This window comes from Zingiber officinale, chromosome 10A, assembly GCF_018446385.1.
Source record: "Zingiber officinale cultivar Zhangliang chromosome 10A, Zo_v1.1, whole genome shotgun sequence".
NCBI classification, from domain to species: Eukaryota; Viridiplantae; Streptophyta; class Magnoliopsida; order Zingiberales; family Zingiberaceae; genus Zingiber; species Zingiber officinale.
Genome location: NC_056004.1, coordinates 2864664 through 2890229, shown reverse-complemented (window position 1 = coordinate 2890229; position 25566 = coordinate 2864664). Strand labels below are relative to the sequence as shown.

The 25566-nt window shown below is 38.0% G+C and overlaps 5 protein-coding genes across 6 annotated transcripts; 3 read left to right on the top strand and 2 right to left on the bottom strand.

The window, feature by feature from the left end:
- The first annotated feature begins 3836 nt into the window (after positions 1–3836).
- On the top strand, positions 3837–6079 carry LOC122028026 (terpene synthase 10-like). The gene is made up of 7 exons (XM_042587051.1): positions 3837–4043; positions 4129–4405; positions 4486–4873; positions 4953–5171; positions 5252–5390; positions 5478–5711; positions 5783–6079. The coding sequence occupies exons 1-7, from the start codon at positions 3837–3839 to the stop codon at positions 6077–6079; spliced, it is 1761 nt and encodes a 586-aa protein (XP_042442985.1).
- A 265-nt stretch (positions 6080–6344) lies between these two features.
- Positions 6345–10033, top strand: LOC122027939 (probable protein phosphatase 2C 64). The gene is made up of 5 exons (XM_042586954.1): positions 6345–6732; positions 6821–7177; positions 7267–7387; positions 7470–7693; positions 8582–10033. Exons 1-5 carry the CDS (start codon positions 6454–6456, stop codon positions 9029–9031), a joined length of 1431 nt encoding a protein of 476 aa, XP_042442888.1. The 5' UTR covers positions 6345–6453; the 3' UTR covers positions 9032–10033.
- A 1214-nt stretch (positions 10034–11247) lies between these two features.
- LOC122028025 lies at positions 11248–13072 on the bottom strand. Its single transcript, XM_042587049.1, has 4 exons — positions 13040–13072; positions 12947–12997; positions 11703–11787; positions 11248–11600 (listed from the first exon to the last, which is right to left on the bottom strand). Exons 1-4 carry the CDS (start codon positions 13070–13072, stop codon positions 11248–11250), a joined length of 522 nt encoding a protein of 173 aa, XP_042442983.1.
- A 4054-nt stretch (positions 13073–17126) lies between these two features.
- LOC122027941 (caffeoylshikimate esterase-like) lies at positions 17127–18366 on the top strand. The gene has a single exon (XM_042586956.1). It carries the CDS (start codon positions 17214–17216, stop codon positions 18234–18236), a length of 1023 nt encoding a protein of 340 aa, XP_042442890.1. The 5' UTR covers positions 17127–17213; the 3' UTR covers positions 18237–18366.
- On the bottom strand, positions 18114–25435 carry LOC122027940 (peptidyl-prolyl cis-trans isomerase CYP37, chloroplastic-like). 2 transcript variants are annotated; one of them, XR_006124581.1, is made up of 13 exons: positions 25224–25435; positions 24049–24318; positions 23889–23978; positions 23210–23305; positions 22805–22912; positions 22669–22718; positions 21147–21249; positions 19923–19976; positions 19602–19757; positions 19388–19510; positions 18917–18966; positions 18530–18780; positions 18114–18255 (listed from the first exon to the last, which is right to left on the bottom strand). XR_006124581.1 is itself a non-coding variant. In XM_042586955.1 (12 exons), the coding sequence occupies exons 1-12, from the start codon at positions 25398–25400 to the stop codon at positions 18669–18671; spliced, it is 1389 nt and encodes a 462-aa protein (XP_042442889.1). In that variant the 5' UTR covers positions 25401–25435; the 3' UTR covers positions 18367–18668. The 2 variants fall into 2 exon arrangements, 1 of the variants encoding a protein (XP_042442889.1); XM_042586955.1 differs by lacking the exon at positions 18114–18255 and having other exon boundaries at positions 18367–18780.
- Positions 25436–25566: the final 131 nt, after the last annotated feature.

Here is a 25566-nt window from a genome sequence, read left to right as displayed (position 1 = left end):
ACATTGATGACTGCACAACTAACAATGCCAAGATACGAGTGTGAGACACACTGGCCTTGCACTGGAGAGGGTGGCTGCTACCGCGATCAAGAGGACCACAGACCAATGGGACGAGAACCGTTGGGTGGATGAGCCGCGGTAGGTGGATAAGGTGGTCAGTGTGAGGAGGTAGCAAATAGAGAAACAGGGTGAACAATTGACAAAAGAGTGATTTGCCCTTTTTAACCATCCTCATAGTTTTTTAAAAGAGAGTTTTAAATTTGAAACTTTCCTTTTTTGTAACCATGTTAAAAAAGAAAATTTTAGAAGAGATGTTTTAAAATTTAAAACTTGGTTTTAATTTTTAGAACTTTCCTTTTTTAAACATCCACATTAAGAAATTAAAAAAGAGCTTGTAAAATTTTATAAGAGCTTTCTTTCTTTGCTTATAAAATTTTTACAAAATATTTTTCTCCCTCTTTATAGGGGCCGACCACCCTTGCTTGGTGTCCAAGCAAGGGGTCGGCCATTAAGAGAATAAAAGAGGAGGAAAAGGAAAATAAAAGGAGGAAAGGAAATCAAGAGGAAGATTTTAATTTTTGTAAAAATCTTTCCTTATTTGCCTTGGGTAAGTATTATAAAAAAAGGGAGGAGAGGCCTCATGATGTAATCCATTCTTTTTTCTCTTCTCTCTAGTCTTCTCCTAAGGGTCGACCCTTGCTTTTCTTCATGCTAGGGTCGGCCACCTCTTGTGGTTGCTTTGTGTTGCCGGATACAAAGAGATGGAGAAGAAGAGGATAAGTAGGCACCGCATCAATTCTTATTCTCTTGCTTGTGCTCTCTCTTGTGGCCGACCCTCTCCCTTTCCCTTTCCCCTTGCTCTCTTTTGTTCCTTGGTGGTGGTTGTGGCCGAATTTTAGAGAAGGAGGAGGAGCTTTTGGGTGGTGTTCATCTTGGAGGTTCATCGCCCACACGACGTCCAAGAGGAGGCGAGGAATACGACAGAAGATCAAGAGGTCGTTACATACAAAGAAAGGTATAACTAGTAATTATTTTCCGCATCATGCTAGTTTTTCTTTGTATGAATTCCAAATACAAGAGGCATATGATTCTAGAGTTTCGAATTTGTGATTCGAGTTTGTATTTTTTTGTTTTTCGAATTTGTGATTCGATTGTTCTTTTTGGTTAAACCTAGAATTATATAAGGAAATTAAATATTAGATTTCTTTAAAAGACTTTGTCTAGGCGGTGGCGGATGATCTCATACCCAAGAAGGACTAGTGCCTCGCCATGCAGTCTTGGAAGCCAATTTTAAAAATTAATATTTAATTGAATTTATAACATAGGTGGATTTAGATCAATAATGTTAAGCATCGTTTGCGATCCAAATCTAAACCATTAAGAACAGATAAGTTAAATTTGGAATCAATAATGTTAAGTTCCGTTTGAAATTCCTAATTTAATTTCTAAAGAACACAATAGGTTGTTTAAGAAAGGTTTGACACTTGTATAAAATTTTTGTACAGTGGAAGCGGTACGATCTTCCTAGGACCAACCAACATGCACATTGTCCATTAATAACAACCCAATATCCTCTTCTATGAGCTCTAATGATCTCTTAAAAATCTGTTGAACTAACTTATTTTTCATAAGCAATAAGGATTCGAATTGGCATAGTACAATGTCTATATAATTTGATGCACTTCTTCACAATGGAACATAGAGTCTAGTTTCGTGCCCTCCCTCTATGAATATTATGGGTTCTAAATAGGTATTTTGTCTTAAGCATCGAGCTGATAGTTCTCTTAAATGATACAAATCTCAACTTATAACCAAAGGTTTAATCAACAATCAGATATTAACTTCAATAACACCTTAGCCAATAATCAAACTGGCATCTATCAAATTATTATTATCGATATCTATTAGTTTTGATTACATTATACAGCAACTAGACAACTAGATAGCTTTGATTACATTATACAACAACTAGATATTTCTAATGCATTTCTTCATAAGGATTCTAAATAGGCATTTCTAATGCATTTATGGAATAATCACCTGGGTATATTCATCCATAATTTTCAACTCATGTTTGTCAACTCAAGAAATTCATATATGATCTTCGACAAGTTCCTCGTGCATGGTTTCATCGATTATCTGACTGTTACAAGCTCAAGAATTTTTTAGATAAAAAACTAACTCTTCTCTATTCTACAATTAAAATGATGGAGCTATAATATTTTTTCTCATTTATGTGGATGACATTTTAATCACTGAAAATGATAACAAGGGTATCACGACTCTATTAGGTATTCTCAATCAAAAAATATCCTATTCAAGAGTTGGGCATTGCTCACTTTTTTCTTGCTATTAAATTTATCACATATGATGAAGGTTGTCTTCTCTATCAGAGTAAATACATTACTGGACTTTTTCAAAAAGTTAAAATAGTTGAGCGTGTCTAGTCTCCACGCCAATTGTTATTACTAACTTCTCTGCAATTCTCCTGCTATGTTTGATCCCGAAATTTATCAAAGCATTGTTTGTTCCTTACATATTATCACTATCATACGACTTAATATTACCTTTGTGGTAAATCGTGTTTGTCAATTCATACATGCTCCTACTTAACAAAATTGGGAATATGTGAAAACAATACTTCATTATCTCAAAAGGTACTATTCTTCATAGTCTCATTTTATATCGTTAATCATTATGAGACTTACATGCATATAGTAGTGTTGATTGGGCATGCTAACCTAAAGATAGATTCTTTACTAGTGGATATAAAATATTTCTTGGATGAAATCTTATCTCATAGAATTCGAAAAAGTAACATATATATGGTATTTAGTTCAAGTATTGAGATCGTATATAAAAGTATTGTTAATACAATGTCTGAAATTATTTGGCTTCAATCATTGCACTCTGAACTTCACCTTGAATCACAAGTTGCACAAAAAATTTCGTGTGACAGTATTCGAGCCACATATCTTATCGGAAACCTAATCTTTTATGTATGTACAAAATATATAAAAATTGACTTTCATTTTATTCAAGAGTGTGTGATAACTCAATAATTATTTGTTTCTTACATTTATACATAGGATCAAATTGCTAATATTTTTTCTAAATTATTATTTAAACAACATTTCAATAGATGAACAAGTAAACTCAATATCAAAGACCTTCCGTTAAATTTGTAGAGTAACAAAGAATCATTCGATAAAATCAAATTAAATAAATATTAAGACATAATAATTATTAAAAATTTATTCTTATTAATTGGTCCAGAGTACTTATAAATATTTATAAGAACAATGCTAAATGATTCCGTAAGAATATATTTTGTAAGTTATTATTAAAAATATTTTAATAATATCATCTCTATATATTAATTATATACCTACATTACCATCCAATTTCATCAAATAGATTTAGTCGTATTTATAAATTGTAGTAATGTTTATGAATGCATTAATATATAGAAGATTAATTATTACTCTACTGTCTTTTGTTTTTTTTTCCCTATTACTTTTCCTTGTTCGAGCAGATATGTCTGCCATTTAATGAGTGAGTTACCCATAATTGGATGCGCTGACTTTCTGACAAGAGACAATGGAAGGATGCGGACAGAATTCGCAGAGCAAAATTTCTCTGCCTCTCATTCAAATACATTTTGTGATCTCGAATTCTTCGATACGCTAACTAAAATTATATGCATAACATGATTAATGTGTGATTTAAATATGGTTAAATTCTTTACGATCAAGATACTTAAAAGTCATGTGACTTCTTGATTTTTTATGTGCTTCAACACAACCAAAAGCTCATCGAGATCAGCTGCGCTAATTATGCCTCTGCTTTCCTCGGCTACTGCTCCACCATCGGTTTGCACCATCGACAACAATGCTCGTCGGCCGGCCACCGTGCTCCGACGTTCCGGCAGTCAGTTTCCCATCCGGTGCGCCACCGAGGAAGCTCCAGTGAGAAAATACGTCCAGTACCCGCCAAACTTGCGGGCTGATGGCTACATTCAATCAATCACACGCAGTTTTGAGGTTAATTACCAACACGCTTTTCTAGATTCTGAAAATCGATGTATATGTATAGATGTACATTAGCGACAGTTGTAGTTGTTCACAGGTGGAAGAAGAGCACAAAGTTAGAAAATTAGATATGCTGAAGGAGAAAACTAGGAATTTGATATACGAGAAGAAGGAAGTAGAGGAGCAGCTTCAGCTTATCGACAGCCTACAACAACTCGGAGTGGCTTACCACTACAAAGATGAGATTAAGAATGCTTTACGTGGCTTTCATGCATCTTTCAATGACATAATTAACCTGCAGCTGAAGGACAATCTGCATGCCTCTGCTCTGCTCTTTAGGCTTCTCAGAGAAAATGGTTTCTCTGTTACCGATGGTACGCCGTAGTTAATTGACAAGCTTTCTTTTCTGGCTTAGTTCGGCCCTAATTTAATAAACTGTAATTATCAGATGTAGATTTATTCAGAAGATTCAAAGGCCAGCAGGGTCACTTGAAAGCTTCGGGTCGAGATACCAAAGGAATGCTGAGCTTATACGAGGCATCTTATTACGCAAAGGAAGGTGAGGCAACACTGGATGAAGCCATGGACTTCACCAGTAAACACCTCAGAAATCTCCTAGACAAGGGATCCATTAATGACGATCCTCGTCTAAAGGAACGAGTGGCCCATTCCTTGGAGCTTCCACTGAATTGGAGGTTCGAAAGATTACACACCAGGTGGTTCATTGAACACTTCTCTCGTAGTAAAACTGAACACATGAGCCCTCTACTGCTTGATTTGGCCAAACTCGACTTCAACGCAGTGCAGGGCATACACAAGGATGAGCACAGCCGACTCTCAAGGTAATCAACATATTTAATTCATAGATTCAGCCATGCACTGAACCTATATATGCAATTAACTTGATCTGGATATACTCAGATGGTGGAAAGATCTTGGCCTCGCACAACATCTGCCATTTTTCAGAGACAGATTGACCGCCAACTTTCTGTGGACTGTTGGCTGTGCCTTCGAGCCACAGTTTGGGAGCTTTAGAGAGGTAGAAACAAAGTCAAATTGCTTGATCGCGATGCTCGATGACGTTTATGATGTCTACGGCACCTTGGAGGAACTCGAACTTATCACAGATGCTATCGATAGGTGCATGATATATAATACGTAACTAATATAGAGATCGATGCTCATCTTTTTCTTTGCTCATTTACATCGATCACATGCAGGTGGGATGTCAATGCGATGGAAAAGTTACCAGATTACTTGAAGTTATGTTTTCTGGCAGTTTTCAACACAGCTAATGATGCAGCCTACAGGATAACAAAAGAGAAGGGCTTGGACATACTCCCCTACCTAAAGAGAGCTGTACATAATTATCATACGTCACAACACGATCAATACTATTATATATTTTCATCATAAACTTGTCGGTGATGCGGTGCTTGCGTGCAGTGGAGAGATCTATGCAATGCCTTCTTAGTGGAAGCAAAATGGTCCCATCGGAGCTACACACCCACGCTTCAAGAGTACCTGGACAACGCATGGATATCGGCATCAGGCCATGTACTCCTCACTCATGCATATTGCCTGAGCCCGTGCTTAACCAAAGAGGACTTGCAGAATTTCAGCGGTTACCCAAAGTTACTACAGCACTCTTCTATGATTTTCCGACTCACTAATGATTTGGTATAATTAATAAATAAATATATATATATATATACAGTGTTAATCCATGCGTGTCTATTTTGGTTCTGCAGGTTGACTCGGAAGGAGGTGGCGACGTCTCGTCTATTCATGGTGTGATGCAGGAGAAAGGTGTTTCCGAGGCAGAGGCTCGTGGGAAAGTGAAGAAAATGATCATGGAGAATTGGAAAGCCATGAACGGAGATGGAGTTAATTATACGTGTCGCTTTGAGGAGGACTTCAAGATTTGTGCGATCAACCTCGCTCGAACAGCCCAATTCTTTTACAGAAATAATATAGATCGATTCAGCGAGGCCGATGAAGAAACCAGGAATGCAGAGACCTCCCTCCTGGTGGAACCCGTCAATTAGCTCTATTTTATCGATGCACAATTTATGGGGTTCGAATGATTAATTGGGCATATTGGACGGATGACGATTTAAGAATTAAATAAATTGGTTGCTTAATTTGGATCATTTGTGTCTTATCGAAAGTCAATTAAGCAGTCTCGATCCTATGAAGACCTGCCTGATGGCCCCTGCTTTCTTCCGTTCCCACTCCCTTCCACGCGCTCGCCCGCAGTCCATCTGTTTACTTTCCCCCGTGTTTATTATTATTAATATCTGCGAAGAAAAGGATAGAGAAAATAATAAGACAGGAGGATTCGCCTTTCCGCTCTCCTTCCTTCAATCCGATCTCTTCCGCGTTCCGGGCCTTGCGCGGTAGATGCGGCATTGCGATCCGGATGGGGAACATTCCGACCGCCTTTGCCTCGGCTGCCGCCGCCGACCCAGCCAGCGGCGTCACTCGTTCTGGCAGTACTAGCAGGAGCGGCAGGCGTCGGACGAGGAGGAATGACGAAGAGCGAAAAGAAGCCAGTCGGAGAGGCTCCTCGCTTCGGGAGGATCGGCTGCATGTCATCCCGGATCGGATCTTCTCGAACGACGGCAGGAGCTGCGCCGCCTCCATCTACACGCAGCAGGGCCGCAAGGGCATAAACCAGGACGCCATGCTTCTGTGGGAAGTAAGAAACGAAAAGGCTGGATTTTGGTTGTTTTTTTAATCTTGGTTTGATGCCGGATTCCTTGTTTGTGTGCCTGTGTTCTATGCAGGACTTCGGTGGCAAAGGCGGCGTGCTCTGCGGTGTGTTCGACGGCCATGGACCTTACGGTCACCTCGTGGCTCGCAAGGTGAGGGACGCCCTCCCCCTCAAGCTCCTCCCCTTTCTCCCTTATCCCGGCGGTGGACGCCGCCGCCGCCGCCACGGTGTGAACCTGACGTGTTGCGGCCTGGCGAGGAGAGACGATCCGCCTGTGCGAGATCCTTCATTCTGCGCGGAGGAGCCGTCTCTCTCGGTTTGGAAGGAGACCTTTGTGCAATCGTACAAGGCCATGGACAGGGAGCTCCGTTCTCACTCCGCCCTCGACTGTTTTTGTAGCGGCAGCACAGCCGTGATCTTGTTCAAGCTGGTTTGCTTCTTCCGATGTTTAATAGCGCATGATTAAGATTTCTTCTTGTTTTTTATGGCCCCCTCACCTGGAATTTTGTTCCTGCGCAGAATTCGAATCTTTTCATTGCAAATATTGGGGATTCCCGTGCTGTCTTGGGTTGCAAAGGTGACATCGCTGGTTCGATGGTCGCAGTGCAGTTAACGGTTGATCTGAAACCCGACCTTCCGAGTACGCATTAACTCGATCCTTTTAGCCCTTCGTTTATTGCTCAATTAATGACGGCTGTATAAACCCACTGTATTTCCTGCAGGGGAAGCTGAGCGAATCAAGAAATGTAAAGGGAGAGTATTCGCACTGCATGATGAACCGGAAGTGCCGAGGGTGTGGCTGCCTTTCGATGATGCTCCTGGTCTAGCCATGGCCAGGGCTTTTGGCGACTTCTGTTTGAAGGATTATGGAGTCATCTCAGTCCCGGAATTCTTCCATTGGTCACTCACAGAGAAGGATCAATTTGTTGTACTTGCTTCTGACGGCGTAAGTGATCTAATTCTTCCAGCTCCTTGATCTTTAGAATTCACAATTTCCTAGCTGAGTATATTCAATGAGCCAACTTCCTGGAATGATTGAAGAAACTGGAATAATTTATCCTTTCAGACTCATGGTTTACTCTCTGCTTAAATTTGCATCGTTCAGGAATCACTAATTATAAATTGTTAAGGCCAATGAAGTCTAGCTTAAGATGTCATAATACTAATGGAGAAGACTTACCATGGCAGAACAATCATGATGAAGTTCTAAATGATGTTGATAAATGGCAACATTCTAATTTTTAGTTTGCAACTGAGTACTGTAGCTCCTCACAAGCTATGTTAATAAGTTCTCTCATTATCTCGAGTATCATTTTAGTTGGTTAATCATCAATTTCAAATGTCTATTTTAGTCGAATGGTGCCGCATCCACCTTTCATCTCCTATTCATTACTCCCCTGCTAAGCAAAAATTGCAAAACAGGTCTTATATCTGCAAAACTCGTGTCGGCACTAAGCAGGATCCAGGAACTCCTGAGTTCTGACCACATTGTCTGCACACGGTGACTGTCATTATCTAATCTTGTTTGGAATATATCTGTTAGCTGGCGTTATACATATTGCTGCTTAAATGAGACACCCTACCAAGCATTATCCCCATTACAAAAGCAATGGCGCAAAAGAGAACATTGATAAAGAGGTTGAACATCCCATTCGCTGAGTTCAGCTGTCAGCTGTGACAGCTAAAGCAATGACATCCACAGCATGTTTCAGTGTATTTTTTTGCCTGTTTGTTTAACTTTTGGCTAACCCCTGCCCAACTTTTCTTTATGGAACAGCACATGCATTCTTCACGTTATGGTTAGTGAGGCAGTGTTATCTAATTGATGCTGCAGGTCTGGGATGTACTCAGCAATGAAGAGGTTGTTGAAATAGTCTCTTCATCTCCAACTCGGTCATCTGCTGGAAAGGTCCTCGTTGAAGCTGCCACTCGAGAATGGAAGCTCAAATATCCAACGTCAAAGATGGACGACTGTGCAGTGGTTTGCCTGTATTTGGACGGCAAGGAGGGCATTCTTGTGGCGGAGTCACTTGATAACAGCTCGACATCATTTGTTTATCCTGGCAACGAGGATCCCAGAGTCGAAACCGATGAAGCACAAGGTCCCGAACCCACATTAGACCGGAACTTCACCGTCAGAAACACCAGGATAGCAGCTGCTCTGGAAGAACAAGGAACAGAATGTGTTACGGAGGATGAGAACTGGTCGGGCCTGCAAGGCGTGACTCGAGTTAACTCAATTGTTCAGCTTCCAAGATTTACAGATGATAAAAATGAACAGTGAGGCCTGTTGCCGAAGCATTTAGGAATTAGGAATTGTAGTTCTGTTTTTTGTAATTATATTTTATAATGAGCGTGTATCATAACAGATTTGCCGTTTTCCATTGCAATATCAAGAGATCGGCCGAATTTCAAGTCAAAACGATGATATTCTTGTATTTTAATTTTCTCCCGTCTTTTCTAAAAGGAAGATGGCAACACGCCACGAAGATTTGATTTGACTGGATTCTTAACCCACTTTGAGGAGCTAGTGCGGTCAAAAAGTCAAAGTTCCTGCCTACTCCGGAAAAGATGGAGCAAGTGGCCTTACGGCATGAATTGGTCGATCAACGTGTCAACCGGCGTGGGCTCTTCGTTAGTCAAACTTTCGGGCGACGACTTTTCCAAGGTCAAAAGTCGCTACGACGGCGTTCCAGCACGGCTTCTCACCACAGTGGACGCGTGGCTCCCTTTGTGATATATACGCAAAGGATTCACTACGGCCAAGGCAAGAAGCCAGACATGGAGATCAGCTGCTCCGGCGAGGGCGGCGACCCACCACCCGCCCCAGGCTGCTTGCGAGCGGCAAAGCCGCCGAGGGCAATAGGGCGAGCGGGTGCTCCGCCGTCCAGGCCTCCTCGACGGCCGCATACAGGACCCCGCGGCCGGCGGCGGCCCTCCCTTGCTTTTGCGTCCGACGGAAACCGGTCGGGCAACCGGGAGGTGCTCCGGCGGGCGCTCTACCCTCCTCCGACGCGCCCGAGAAGTCCTGTGCCAGGCCAGAGGAGGTGGTTCTTCCGTCCCACGCCGAGCCCGCTCTCGAAGATGTCGTTGGAGTAGACGCGATCGTTTCTTAATTTGGCCTGATCGCAGCTACTTTCTCTAATTATGTTCTACACTAATTCTTCGATTAATTAGATCTATTCCAATTTCTGCAAGAATTTGGAGTGCTCTGTTCCCAATTGTAAAAACTGTTATTTATATAGTGGAATTGGTCACCAAACAGAGAATTGCTTTGTTCTTTTTAGTTTGATTGATTCAGAGAATTGTATTCGTGCTTCTAATTGAAGAAAACTAGCTTCTGTATTATCAAATTGAAGAAAACCAGCTTCTGTTAAAAAGGAAGGATTATAATTAAGATGTTGTGTTCACATCCTTTCTGATCTTGCCTTACGAGCAATCAACGTTACTATCAAGAGCTAGAACACGATCTCTTCTTGCCAATCCCCAAATCATGGTCGAGCTACACAAGCTCAAAGTAAACAAAATTAGAATTGTTATTAAGCACGTGTGTTTCTATTCTCTGTCCTTGATATTTTTCTTCATTGTGAAAGCTTTAAGCGCAAATCACAACCTACAGTTTGATTGACACTGTCGCTGGTTAATGATTGAGGATTCTTATTGTATTTAGATTATAACATATCTGACATATTTTAATAAAATACCCTTAATCCTTACATGTGAAAAAAAAAGAGTTTGGGGAAAAATAAAATAAAATTTAAGTACTTTTTTTCTTATTTAGAGCCTCCAGTTGAATCATCATTATAACACCCACTATTTCATTAAAAATCATGAAATTCACTATCACATCACCGTTATAACAACATATCTCTTTCATTTATATTCCTATAACATTAACATTCATTATTTATGGGTCTCACATTAGACCATCTCCAATCGGTGCCCTTTTATACCATTTTGGTGTAAAAGGGACACCAAATTTCCTCCAATGAAAATCCAAAAACTTGCACCAAAATGGTGCAAGTACTGATTTTTTAAATATAATATATTATAATATTTAATTTATATTTAAAATATTCTTAAATATTATAAATTAATATTATTTAATTTAATTGAATTTATTATGTAAATTTTATATATTATAAATTTATATTAGTTATTAACTTAAATAATTAATATTTAAAATATTTGTTATATTACTAAGATTATAAATATATTAAAATCTATAATATTGGTAATTTCATAATAAACACACAATTAAATATTTAAAATTTCAAAATACATAACATATAGTCAATTATACAATTTAAAGATGCCACAAACACTAAAGTAAAATACATTTAAATAACTATAATAACATTGTAATACTAAACAAATCAATATTTAATATTCTGGAAAATCAACTCCTAATAAACCACCGAAATAATCATAAAATTTATCGGAATCATTCAAAGGATCTTGAGATCCTTGTCCTTCTTCTTGAGACGAATTGATCTTAGGTTATTCTCCTTGATGTAGAATTGATTGAGATTTTTGATTTTCAGTCATCTTTTGCATAATTCTGACTTGTTCACTGCGAATAAATTCACGCATTATCGGATCAGCAATGGTATTCAAATCTTTGAATAAAATTTTATTTTCTTCCTTGAACATAGCAACATTGGTACTTCGATCCAACGCCGCAACAAGTTCGTCATTCTGTGAAATCATTTTACTGAATTGTTGTTCATTCTTTCTCTTCAGTTTTGCTTTCTTCACCCCAATAGGTCGTTTAGTTGAAGTACCACCACTGTCTGAATCAGTGATGTTAAGATTAAACGAAGTGACATGTGGAGATGAAGGTGAATAAACATCTTTCTCGAGATTATATGATTGAGAATAATCAGCTTAAGCAGTTTGTCGTTGCACTCTTGTAGATGCAGCTTTGACGTTGTCATTGTTGAATTTCTCAATACCTTGAACAATGCTCCACACATGTCCAAATTTGAAGTCATTTGAGTAATTAGGGTCTTGTACTAATAACATTTGAGCACGATTCATCTGTAAGAAAATAATACAATTATAAAACAAAATTAATAACTAAATTAGATATTGAAAAAACTTGGATAGTCTACAAAAGAAACAATGAAAACAACTTACAATATCTTCCTCTGATGCTCCACTTGGATTCAATTATTCGATTTGTCGTATGCAACCCTTCAATTTGGAAACAACAGCAATGATAGTATTCATTCTTTTTTGTAATGATCTTCTTGGTCACTCTGAATTTTTAAAATTTGGATCTTGATTATACTCTATTTCAACTCTTGCCCAAAATTGATCCTTTTTTTGGTTGATTCGTATGATTGGATTTTGAGAAATATGAAGATAAACATGACATAAATGTTTATCTTCTTCAACTGAGTAGGATGATGAATGAGAATTCGAACTCATTTTTTTCAAGAGTAAAGGTGCATTGTGATGGCCATGTCTAGTATGCCATTATATAGGAAAAAAGTATGTGCATTGTATAAGATTTGTGTGTGCATTGTGATGTCCCGTCACCTGCAAAAATAATAGTGTTGTGTGTGCATTGTGATATCCCATCTTCTGAAATAATTATAATAGTGTGTACATTGTGATGTCCCGTCATCTGTAAAAATAATAGTGTTGTGTGTTCATTGTAATGTCCCATCTCCTGAAATAATTATCATGGTGTGTGCATTGTGATGTACCGTCGCCTACAAAAATAATAATGTTATATGTGCATTGTGATGTCCCATCTCCCGAAATAATAATAATGGTGTGTGCATTGTGATGCCCCCTTCATCTGTAAAAATAATAATGTTGTGTGTGCATTATGATATCCCATCTCCTAAAAAAATAATAGTGTTGTATGTTCATTGTAATGTCCCATCTTCTGAAATAATTATAATAGTGTGTGCATTGTGATATCCCATCACCTACAAAAATAATAGTGTTGTGTGTTGATTGTAATGTCTCATCTCTTGAAATAATTATCATGGTGTTTGCATTGTGATGTCCCGTCACCTGCAAAAATAATAATGTTGTGTGAGCATTGTAATGTCCTATCTCCTGAAATAATAATAATGGTGTGTGCATTGTGATGCCCTTTCATCTGCAAAAATAATAATGTTGTGTGTGCATTGTGATGCTCCATCTCCTAAAAAAAAATAGTGTTGTGTGTTCATTGTAATACCCCATCTTCTGAAATAATTATAATAGTGTATGCATTGTGATGTCCCATCACCTGCAAAAATAATAGTGTTGTGTATACATTATAAATACATACCATAACTGAAAACAATTCAATCACATTCTTCATCTCAAAAAATGAGTGCTAGATATGAAGGTACATCAAATTTATCATCCTCAAGCTTTGAAGATGATGATATATTTGAAACACACAAAAAGCTTATCACTCAAGCGATCTACCGAAACAATCAGGTCATTTTAAAACATCTGAGTGAAGAAAGCAACAAAGGCAAACATCAAGGATCTATTCCTGGTCACATAGTGATCAATTGTAATAGAGAAGCTGCTGATCGTAATCTATTCAATGATTACTTTGCTGAAAAACCTACATATAGTGCTGCAATGTTTCAAAGAAGATTCCGATTGGGAAGAAATTTATTTATGCGTATTTTTAACGAGGTTAGTAATCATGATAATTATTTTGTGCAAAAAAGAGACGGAGTTGGAAAACTTGGTTTGTCAGGTTTACAAAAAATGGCAGCTGCATTTCGAATATTGGCATATGGTGTACCGGCAGACATTACTGATAAGTACATCAAAATAGGAGAATCAACTGCTATAGAAAGTGTGAAAAGATTTTGCCGTGTTGTTGTTGAAGTATTTGGAGGACAGTACCCGCGATCACCCAATGCTAATGATGTTGCCAGGCTTCTTCATATTGGTGAGCAGCGTGGTTTTCCTGGTATGTTGGGTAGTCTAGATTGCATGCATTGGAGGTGAAAAAATTAGCCAACAGCATGGGCTGGGCAATATTCTAGTCGCAGTGGAAAGCCAACAATTATTCTAGAAATTGTAGCTGATTATAATCTTTGGATATGACATGTATATTTCGGTTTACCTGGATCTAACAATGACATTAATGTATTGGAGTCTGCTCATCTTTTTTCTAACCTTGCTCAAGGTATTGCTCCCCCTGCTCATTATGTCATTTAAGGAAAAAGTACAACATGGGTTACTATTTAGCTGATGGTATATACCCAAAATGGTCTACACTTGTTCAAACAATTCAAGATCCACGCAGTACAAAGAATAAGTTGTTTGCAATCAAACAAGAGGCATGTAGAAAAGATGTTGAGCGAGCATTTGGAGTGCTCCAATCACGCTTTGTAATTGTAGCAGGACCTTCACGTTTTTGGCAGAAAAATATTTTACATGATATAATGACTTCATGTATTAGTATGCATAATATGATAATTGAAGATGAGCGTGATATGAATACCTCAATTGTTGATCAAGGTGAAGTCTCGTCAGCTGTAGATGTTGATACAACAGTAGATGACAATATCCGATTTCAAGAGTTTCTTGCTAGATATGAAGAATCAAAAATAAAAATGCTCACTTTGCCGTTAGAAATGCATTAATTGAGCATTTATGGGAACAATTTGGTAATTCTGATAATTAAGGTTCATAATGATGTATTATTGATGAAGTATTATTTATTTTGTGAAAATATTTTTTAAAAAAATTATCTAAATTGTTTATGATTGCGTATTATCTTTGAATATTAAATATTAGTATGTTTATTAAATTATTTCTAACAAAGTTACAAAATACTAATTTTAATTTTCTTGTAACTAAAAACATAATATCATAAAAATTAGTTATCATGTACAATAAATTTTTTAATTTTAATAATAATTATTATCGTAATAAAAATATTTAACAAATTAATATGTATGTTGAATAATAAATTATAAGATGGAAAAATAGAATATTCTAAAGAATATTTCTTTTACGGTAAGAAATGGTGTGCATTGGTTGGAGTTGGAAAATTTTTTTTTGCTCAAATTACACTAAATTGGTGTTGAAAGTGCACCAAAATAGATTTTGTGGTTGGAGATGGTCTTAGAGCATTTGCAATGTAGATGTTAAAGGGTATTATAACAACCCTTTGCTATTAAAAATATTGGGAAGGGGGTGTTATAACACCCTTTGTTTGAACGTGTTCAAGACTTTAAACACATTTGTGTATATATTTTTTTTAGTTTTTAAATTTTATTTATTAAAAATATAAATTTTAAAAAGTAAAATTATTATTAAAAATAATAATAATATTTTAAATATTTTAAAATATATTTATTTAATATGATATAATTTTAAGATGATTGAGTATATCGTAGATTCATGAATAATAAGTGTTAATGTTAAAAGAAATATGGATAAATAATAGGAGTGGGGAATGGGAATGGGAATCATTGATTACCATTGTTAATGTTTTGATTATAGGAATAGGAATACAAATAAGGGAATTAATCCTTGAAATTGGGTAATAACTCATTCCCATGTACCTCCCCTTCAATGAGTCATTACCCTATTTTCATCAATCAAAATATTCCCTTATTCCAAAAATACCCTTGACTTAAAATTAAAATTTTCTCCATTAATATCAAATATTAAAATATATTTATTTATTTTTTCTTTCATATCACTTCTCTCTCTTTGTTCTCTCTCATCATATTTTCTCTCTCATCATTTTATCACACACTTTCTCTCTCCTTAATCTCTCCTATCACACTCTCTTTCTCTCTCATCATACTTTCTCTCTCCTCAATCTCTTCCATCGTACTCTCTTCCTTTTTTTTCTCATTACACTTTCTCTCTCATCACACTTTCTCTCTCCTCAATCTCTCCAATCACACTTTCTCTCTCCTCGATCTCTCCCATCACACTCTCTTTTCTCTTTTTTCTCATAACATTTTCTCTCTCATCATACTTTCTCTCTCCTCAATATCTCTTGTCACACTCCCTCCTTTTTTTCCTCAACACACTTTCTCTCTCATCATACTTTCTCTCTCCTCAATCTCTCCCATCATACTCACTGTTCTCTTTTTTTTCTCATCACACTTTCTCTCTCACTATACTTTCTCTCTCCTCAATTTCTCTCATCACACTCTCTCCCCTCATTTTTTCTCATTATATTTTCTCTCTCTTCATCCTCTCCCATTATACTTTCTCTCACATCATATTTTCTCTCTCATCTTCTCTCATCATGCTCTCTCCAATCACACTCTCTTTTCTCATTTTCTCTCATTACACTTTCTCTCTCTTCTTTCTCTCTCATCATACTTTCTCTCTCATCATAATTTCTCTCTCATCATTCTCTTTCATCATATTTTTCTCTCACATCTAATTTTTTCTCTTATTTTCCTTTAAGGGTAAAAAAGAAAATTTTGATTTATTCCGATAGAAGATATGCAACTAACCAAACATTACTTTTAAGAGTGATATTCATGCTCATACCCATTCCCATTCCACAATACAATGATTTCCATTCCGATTCCTATTCCTAGGAAAGAATCAAGCACCCCCTAAATATGTGACAGTGGATCGTATATTTTTTTATGAGATGATAGATGTTATAACGATGATTATAGATGCCCTTACACTCAATAATCTTAAAATTATATCATATCAAATAAATATATTTTAAAATATTTAAAATATTATTAATCTTATTTTTTAAAAAAATAGTCGTTAAAAAGTTAACTATTTTATTCAATTTTAAAATTTAAAATTTATAACTGTTTAATAAATAAAAAAAAATAAACATAAGGTGGGCCCACCACACATTTACTTAAACGCGTTCAAATGAAAAGATATTATAACAATCTTTCATAATACTTTAAATAACAAAAGAGTAGCCTCCAGGGCGTAGCACAGACGATGGGCGCATGGTATCTCTGGCGTAATGGCCAGGGGTCGATTCTCAGGAACTGACGACCTGGGGTTTACCCCGCCATGCGCCTATGGCCTGTGTACCTGCATGAACCTCCCTCCATATCCGTGGGGCCGACACTAGGGGGGCCACTAAGGTAACGGATCTACTTTTTAAATAACAAAAGAGTATAACATCCCATTAACATCTGCATGGCAGGTGCTCAGTAAACAAGGATGGCGAAATAAAATATTTAAATATGAGGAGCAAAATAAAAATAGGTAAAATATAGGTGGGTAGGATGAATTTTTTTCTTCCCCAATACGGATCACGACAAACGCCAGCCCTAGCATTTTTCTCGAAAACCCCGCTTCTATAACGGAATCTTCCAAAAACGCAGGCACATTTCGGGCATTAATTACGGCCACGGTACAAAGGCCCGATACAAACCGCCGCTATCTTTCTCTTGTGGATTTGGAGACCTTCCCCTACGTCTCTTCTCTTCCCGGTCAACGCCTTCATCCTCCGTCAAAACAGTAGCAGAGGCTCTTTCGCCATGGCGGCGACGCCTGATAAGAGTCAACCTCGCCGCCATTTTTGGGGAGACGATCCAGCTGACGAGGCCGACTACTACGCCGCCCACGGCGTCCACGCCACCAGTTCCCTTTTCACCTCCCCACGCGGCCTTCAACTATTCACCCGCTCGTGGCAGCCGGAGCCGGCGGCGGGGAGCCCGCGAGCAGTGATGTGCATGATCCATGGCTACGGAAACGACATTAGCTGGACCTTCCAATCCACCCCCATCTTCCTCGCCCAGCACGGTTTCGCCTGCTTCGCCCTCGATCTCCCCGGCCACGGACGCTCCGACGGCCTCCGCGCCTTCGTCCCCGACGTCGACGCCGCCGCACGCGACTGCCTCGCTTTCTTCCGCTCCATCCGCCGCTCCCCGGGGATGCAGGGCCTCCCCTGCTTCCTCTACGGCGAGTCCATGGGCGGCGCCATCTGCCTCCTGATCCACCTCATCGAGAAGGAGGAGGCGTGGGCCGGCGCCGTGCTGGTAGCCCCCATGTGCAGGATCTCCGACAGACTGCGGCCGAAGTGGCCGGTGCCAGAGATCTTGACCTTCATGGCGAGGTTCGCCCCCACGCTGCCGATCGTGCCGACGGCGGACCTAGTGGAAAAATCGGTTAAGGTGGAGCAGAAGAGGGTGGTGGCGGCGAGCAACCCGCGCAGGTACGGGGGGCGGCCGAGGCTGGGCACCGTGGCGGAGCTGATGAGGGTCACCGACCACCTCAACGCGCGGCTTTCGGAGGTCACCATCCCCTTCCTCGTGCTGCACGGGAGCGCCGACGTGGTCACCGACCCCGACGTGAGCCGGGCTCTCTACGACGCGGCCCGTAGCGAGGACAAGACCATCAAGATTTACGACGGCATGCTGCACTCTTTGCTCTTCGGTGAGCCCGACGAGAATGTCGCTGTGGTTCGCAAGGACATCCTCAACTGGTTGAATCAGAGGTCCGGCGCCGGCAACGGCGACGGCGACGGCGACGGCGACGGCGACGGCGGAACCGCTGCTTGACCCGAGTAAGTACCGCGGCCTGCAAAGAGAAGCTCTCTTTGATTTACATTAAGCTTGTGAAGCAATAGCCCTAAATTTGTAAGCAGCATTCAAACTGATATTTTTCCAATGGGATTTGAGAATTTAGACACACAAGAATTTCGACAGATTCATTAAACGCGAAGGATTGAAACAGAGAAATTTTATCACTCAGTTTACAAACACTCGAAAGCAAGAAAGCAAATTAAGTACTGATAATTATCACATCAGTTTCAATGCTGAAGAATAATTGAAGAATTGGATAAACAAATTACTCAGTTTGGAAACTTCTGTACAATCCAGATGTAGTAACTTCTTTCGATGTAGCCTCCGGAGATAGTTGCTTGACAAGAAAGAGAGCTTTGTTTTCTTACGATTGAGGCGTGAAGATTTGGAAGAGCACACTCGGGCAGATCAACTTGCTTCTGGCAAAATCAGGCGGTCTTGACCTTGAACTAACTTCGCTGATTTGATAATATCTCCTGTTTTTATTTGGGGCAATATTTCTTTGCCCCTGACTGTATATCTGCAAAATGAAAATGGTAGCATAATTTCAAGAAGTTTCAATCATGAAAGGCCAAGTAAATCTGATTCTGATGGCGCACAGTGCATCATGTAAAAGTTATTCCTAAATGTTTATTAGTCGAAGAATTAAGAATTACCCAAAAACTGAAAATTGGCCTTCATCGAAAGACAAACCTCCTAAGCCAGACTGCAAAAGGAGGATTAACACTTGGCAATTGAAGTTAGATGAACGATAGATGATAATCACACAAACCAAAATGATAAAATGAAGAACATCCATAATGCCAACTATATGAATAGTAGTTACATGTTAAATTGGCCAGGAACATCAGCAAAGGACCATGAAGTATTATAGTACCATGATATATTATCGACAAATTGACTATATTGATTATGTATTTATGATAAATATTGCAATGCTTATCATCTGACAAACAAAATTGCCATGACTCCATTTGAATCTTTCACATTTCCTGGTTCATCTAAATAGTCAAGTGGTTAACGTTTTAAGTCTCAATTATTTTGTCTAAGATGAAATCCAACCGAAGCATATCTGTAAGTTGGGGGTTTGACTAAAACATGATAAAGAACAATATTGATTTGCTCACATTTCTCTTATCATAGAGATAGAAAAAGAACTGAGATGGTGAAGAGTACTCCTCAGAGTCCATGTTATGTGCCATGGCAACAGCTCCATACACAGAGAGAGGAAGCACAGGCAGCTCTCCGTCCTATCATTACCAAATTCAAAAAGATGATCTAAGCACGAATTGAATAACCCATTAACCAATTATCACCAATGAAACAAGAAGGCATTTAGACCTGAACACTGAGAGTAGTCTTGTATAATGGCTCAAATTGTCCAGAAGGCATTACTTCCAGTGGAACAGCATAGCCATAGTTCACAAGTTCGTTATCCGATAAGATAGCTTGGCTATCGCATTTCAACTTGGCTCCATCATATGCTCCATCAGTCACCTGTATCCCAAACTTTTAATTCCATGCTTCTTAACTGGCCATGATAAATTTAAGAACTAAAAGTACTTTAGTATAAATTTAACATAAAGTTTGTTACTGCCATTCCTGATAAAGCCTACTAGATGCCAATAACTACTATGAAAGAATATATTCAAGATACCTTACCAATTTTGCAAAGTTTCCAGAAGTTAGTGGGGCAGAATACCCATCCAGGATAACCTGTGGATGTCAATAACAAACAACAAAGTAAAATTTGTGAATCAATAAGATATCTTGTCATCAACAATTTTTCAGTAGAAAACAAAAAAAATCGTGTACACTTTTTTAGTTAATAGATATATAATCACTGACTGCAGTAGGTTTTTGACTTGTACAACAGACATAAAGCCAAACTAAAGGGCAAAAAGATAATTAGATTTATAACCAATACATTGGGATTTCCAAAAATTCCTGTTTTTATGATTGCCCAAGTTGAACTTTTCCTTTGTTAAGAATTAAGAATGTTAGTCAAACTTCGCTGCAATTTATTCAAGAGCATAAAGTTGCTCTTGACACGTGGATTCTTCATCATGGGCACATGATAGGGGTCTTTAATTTCACGTTGGCAAGGAGTGGAGAGCATCAACTCAAAAGATCTTTTTCACCCTATGAGGTAGACTTTGAAACCCATGAGAATCTCATTTCTAAAGCGGGCAATATTTCAACAGACCCATAATCACATGATTTAACCAAAATACACAGAATAACTGAATGAATGACTACTGCTGCAGGAACAAAACAAGCTTCAGTTCTCCGTCAACGGCTACAATGAAAATGCAGTCCTATATTGGCAAGAAGTGCAAAGTCTCAAGGCCTTATATGCACTAGGAGCCCTTCATCCTTTGAAGTGTTTTTAACAAAGTCCTAATGGACCTATAACATGTAGTCCAGACCAAAGTGATTTCATTAGCACTGTTGGATAGAATGATAAGCACACTATTTCTCATGCATATTTCTAAAGACCTTAGACCCCCATATTCATTGTAGATAAAAGACTGTTGAGAAAATGTGGGCCTGTCTATATATGACTAAAAGAAGGTTTTAAAGCTCAAGTCACTTCTTGTTATCTAACTGCAAATCTGACCTAAACATATGCAATATAATTCAAATCTCATCTGAAGCTCTTCAACTCAATCTCAACATGTCATTAATGTTCAAACAAGCATTAAATAACACTACAATTTGGCACATATTTCTTGTTTATCTACTAAAAAACAGTCTTATCATGATATACTTATATCTGACTGTGCAGGCATCCAGTTTTAGCATTTCTGTGATTATAATGATTTGAAGATGTATGCTTTGTAAATTGATTTCATTAATGCTATCATTGCACCACATGAAGCGAACCTGAATAGTAGCTGTACTTTTTGGTTCACTACCAGCAATAGGGGGGAACGTATTGCCATCCACTTTCTCAATGGTTATTTCAACTGTTCCTCTACCTGTTAGCCTACCAATAGAATGAACACGATCAATGTAAATTCTCTATTCATAGGAAGTACCAATATAAATCCTTTGCTTAATTATAGTTGAAAGAAGAGAGTTATCTTCTCTCCATGAGTCCATGACGAATGAACAATGACATAAAACACTAGTATTTTAGTATCACAAAAATCATTCAGGCCAGCAAGCAAGCTTTACAAATAAACAGCAAAAAATTATTTCAACTTTGCCCACAAATGACAAAGTGATTCTGAGCCCTCTGTAATGTTGGAAAACAAATCATTGGCTTAAGAACAAAATTATCAATTTTTGATGTACAAAGACATACAAATTAAAATTTGTTGAGCTAAAAAACAATGTTCACTTATCATGCTAATACTTTCTAAATTTACTTATCACAATAAATTTGGATGAATAAAATCTTCTTTTGGTTGTTATGCCTGAAACTTAATTCACATAATATGGGTAAACAAAAATATGGTAATTTATCAAAATAGCAATAACTTAACTAGATTTCTTGGAGATAGTACTCTTTTTCGAGAATATGGAGAAACAATAAGAGCTCTGCCAGTGGTTATCTTATGTTTCAGCAAATACAATTTATAAATCTCAAAATCTTTTTATCCGTCGTACCAATTCCAAACTCTTAAAAGGATATGTGCAAGAAAAATCTATCTAGATTATGACACCAAACAGAACTATAGTTGTAATCTTTTTTTGAGTAGGTGAAATTATGATCGTTGCAAATCATACAGAATAGGATTATTCAAAGGTACAACTTGGAAGGGCATCAAGGAGAGAGGGCTAAATGATTTTTTTTTGAAAGATAGAGCTAGAACAGGAGAAGAGAGATAAAGCAGTGATTCTTCTCGTTGTAACTTCACATCTCTATTCAACACATTTACATAGTATAATACACCAAAGTCCAGCATCCACTAATCTACAGCATACTCTATGACTCCGTAACTATGCCTGCTTCCTTATTGCACCTACAGATCACACCTAACATACTCTATGACTCCCTAACTATTGCAAACAGTTATTGTAAATATCTACTTCAACCTCTATGAAGCTTAATCAAGGTTGCAATGCAGTAATTAAATTTAATCTCAACGGTAAAAAGAGAAAAATCTGTCATGATAAATAGATCGCAAGCATCTTTTGGTATAAAAAAACCCCAAACCAATCCTAAATTCGTTAGATGCTGAAAGTGCTTTTTGGGACTATGTAGAAAAAAAGAATAAAAAAGAGAGAAATCGAGTTAGTGAAGCATCATGGCAGAGGTTGTCTACTATCTGATGTTTCAATCAAACTAAACAAATATGGAGCATCAGCAGATATTAGAACAAGACAATGCTAATTCTGAAGCTAGAGTTTAGCAGATATAAAAGGCTGGAGTTGAAAGAAGTTGAGTTGCAGAAATGACCTTGGATATTTTAAGTATTGCTCAGGCAACAGAAAAGACAAGCCTGGAGCCTGTTTAAAGGGGGGGAAAAATCACAGAGAAGTCAGAAGAAAGAATTGCTTTATTATTTGTATACTATAACATCAGATGATTTTACCTGTAGCAATTCCAACTGTGCTAGGGTGTCAAGAGATGAAGCAAGAGCCACAGATACCCTGTCTGGGTCGTTTTCCTTAATGGACGCAATTAGGGTTTGCAGTCCTCCCTGAAAAGCATACAGAAAATTCTTCCTAAATACTTGAGTCAATCAAGCAATTTATAGAAATGCAAGAGAATGATAGCTCAAAATCTTTGGGATTTATCTAAAAGCAAGCTTCCTCTCCAATATGCATTGCAACAAAGAACCAAGCAAGAGTTAACGGCAAGTAAATGGTAAGACTAGGCTGTCTTCAGGCTATAAATAATATTGAGGAATGATCATAATGAAATAGATGACATCCTGAAAGGTGAACATCATGGTATTTTAAATTCCCATAGTTTTGAGTGCCTAAAAGAAATGTACCTTTCCATCAATTAAAGAAGAATATAGCGCTGATCCCTTTTCCTTGAGTTCTCCTGGTATACTAGTCAATATTAAATCTTTTTCCTCAGTTGCAATCTGACAAGAGAAAAGAACATTAGTATATTGGCAGTAAATCCTAAATTGAATTGATGAAGCTACTAGACTCATATATAAATCATTCTGAAAGGAGGAAAAAGAAATAGTCGAATTAGTTCTGAAGAACTACAGAGCCTAATTGTGTCACTAGGTAAATATTTTTCTATTCTTCAAGTATAGACTCAAATATTCTATATTAACCCATATTGGCAATTAATTACTATCTATAATTCATAATGTTAGAGAATAAAGAAGATGATCATGATTTTATTTTCCTTAGTGGAGTAAATAGCTAACAGCTGTGTTAATAAGTAATAACACCTGCAAGGAAAAGATGAAAATGGAAGCACATATATTTTATCCATTTCAATGCCAATAAATTCAAAGAACTAAGGAATTTATTCAAACAATTAAAAATAAGTGGAAGGTTTATATAAACTCAAGCCAACAAGATTACAAATATCTTATTCATAATGATAGATTTTAAGAGACACTAAATGGAAGAGAAAAGTTTCCTACAGCTCCAAAAGAGTTGATTTAGGACGCCAACTTCTACAAGAACAGGATGAAAAGGGCAATGGACCTTCAAAGCTTTCTTCACGTCACTTTCCATTGTACCATAGGGCTTTCTTTGCGGTATTCTTAACAAGTATGAGATGTCCTCCAAAGAGTCCTATATTGCAAAGAGAGGGGCATATTAGATTTAAGTCAGAAGAAGGTTATTTTATAGCAACATACTTTACCTGTATAGCTTTCATGTTTCGATTTGCAGGAATTGCCTTTCTCAAAGCAAGTTCTCCAGTTCTTGGGACCTTAGTATCAGGCGAATAAAGCACCGCATTTGCATAATAAAGAAACTCTAGGTCCCCATAGCTCATAGGTAGTGGTAATGTAATTTGCATAAACATAAGAATCACTGCAATCGCTCTAGAAATTTGTTTCCTTCCTACATTGAGCACTGATAAAATGGAAGACCATGATATCTGATGCAGATCTGAGAATTTCTTGGTATCCTATAAAAAAAAGGATAAGGAAAAGTTTACACAAGCGGGTCAAACTGAACAATAAAACACCAAAATTCTATTATATTTTAACACATTTGATTCATTCTGACACAGCATAAGTATGATACCAACAATATATCAGGTTTTTAATTTTTCTATTTCTTCCCATTTGAAGTAGGTATATAGGAGGAGATCTATCAAGTTCATTTAACTAGGAGAGTATCACATGCCTAAGTACAACCAAAAGATCAAACGGATCCGAAAAAGGAGTAGCCGTGTTCTCTAGTTTTTAAATAAAAAATTCCTATATCAAATATTTTTCAGCAAGTTTTTGGAATAAATCATCTCTTGCACATCAGTGCAGAAGGTGTTTTACCAGTTCTTTACTTTTGCTATCGCATCATATAAATTCTCTCTGCGGGCTAGATGAAAGATAAATAACATACATTGTCAGTTTTTCTTTTTTTTTTTTGCTTGTGCGTTGTGTTTGTTGTCGTCTTATTTCCAATAGTATGTTCTAAAGAATTTAACTCATCAAAGAGACTGGGGAAATTTGCGGCCTCGCGTAACATAAGTATGTATCTAGGTATCGGATTAGAACATTCTTCCTCATTGCGATAGGTCCTATAGACTACATAAAGGCATTCCAGAAGTACAGATGCCAGCCAGCATGAGCGGTCTCAGCCAGTCCTACTCCACATCAAACCTTCACGGAAATCAGCTAACTTTTTCTCTCCTTCTATGACATTTTCGTTTACTTAATTCATCAATGCAATGGACTATCAACTCGGAGAGAGATTCCAATTTATAGGAAGCAAATTTCAGTTCTCGATGGGAGGTCAACCGAAAGCTACTACACAGCAACAAACAACACCGGAAGTCCCGAACCACATGGAAGAGAACTTCGCACTCACCGAACACTTCCTGGAATTCTCGGTGCAGATGGCGCAGCTCCGAATGCGAGCTTTGTTCTTCTGGCTTCTCGGGGGTCCCATCCGCCTACCGACAGGAAGGAGAAGTGACGATCCCATCCAGTGAGCTACTAAGGACGGCGTACGCCCAGCGGCCAACGGCACCAGCAGAGGCGCCATGATTAGAGAAAGAAGAAAGTAGATGATTCGTTTCTCTCCCTCTCCTGTTCTTCCTCCCCGGTTTATCCACCACCACACATCGTCACGCCGCATCCGAAATTGGGCCTCCAGGTCGGCCCAATTGAGCTTCGGCGATCTGTTTGGGCCCGATGGGGTTTACAACTGC

Coding starts and splice junctions, on each gene's coding strand:
- LOC122028026 (XM_042587051.1), top strand. CDS start 3,837: ATGCCTCTGCTTTCCTCGGCTACTGCTCCACCATCGGTTTGCACCATC. Junction 5,172..5,251: donor ATCACAGATGCTATCGATAG/GTGCATGATATA, acceptor GATCACATGCAG/GTGGGATGTCAATGCGATGG. Junction 5,712..5,782: donor TCCGACTCACTAATGATTTG/GTATAATTAATA, acceptor TTGGTTCTGCAG/GTTGACTCGGAAGGAGGTGG.
- LOC122027939 (XM_042586954.1), top strand. CDS start 6,454: ATGGGGAACATTCCGACCGCCTTTGCCTCGGCTGCCGCCGCCGACCCA. Junction 6,733..6,820: donor ACGCCATGCTTCTGTGGGAA/GTAAGAAACGAA, acceptor TGTTCTATGCAG/GACTTCGGTGGCAAAGGCGG. Junction 7,388..7,469: donor TCTGAAACCCGACCTTCCGA/GTACGCATTAAC, acceptor TATTTCCTGCAG/GGGAAGCTGAGCGAATCAAG.
- LOC122027940 (XM_042586955.1), bottom strand. CDS start 25,400: ATGGCGCCTCTGCTGGTGCCGTTGGCCGCTGGGCGTACGCCGTCCTTA. Junction 21,250..22,668: donor CAATACTTAAAATATCCAAG/GTCATTTCTGCA, acceptor TTCTATTGGTAG/GCTAACAGGTAGAGGAACAG. Junction 19,977..21,146: donor AAAGTACAGCTACTATTCAG/GTTCGCTTCATG, acceptor TGACATCCACAG/GTTATCCTGGATGGGTATTC.
- LOC122028025 (XM_042587049.1), bottom strand. CDS start 13,072: ATGAAGAATGTGATTGAATTGTTTTCAGTTATG. Junction 12,998..13,039: donor TTGAATTGTTTTCAGTTATG/GTATGTATTTAT, acceptor TTATTTTTGCAG/GTGATGGGACATCACAATGC. Junction 11,601..11,702: donor TGTGTGGAGCATTGTTCAAG/GTATTGAGAAAT, acceptor ATCTCGAGAAAG/ATGTTTATTCACCTTCATCT.
- LOC122027941 (XM_042586956.1), top strand. CDS start 17,214: ATGGCGGCGACGCCTGATAAGAGTCAACCTCGCCGCCATTTTTGGGGA.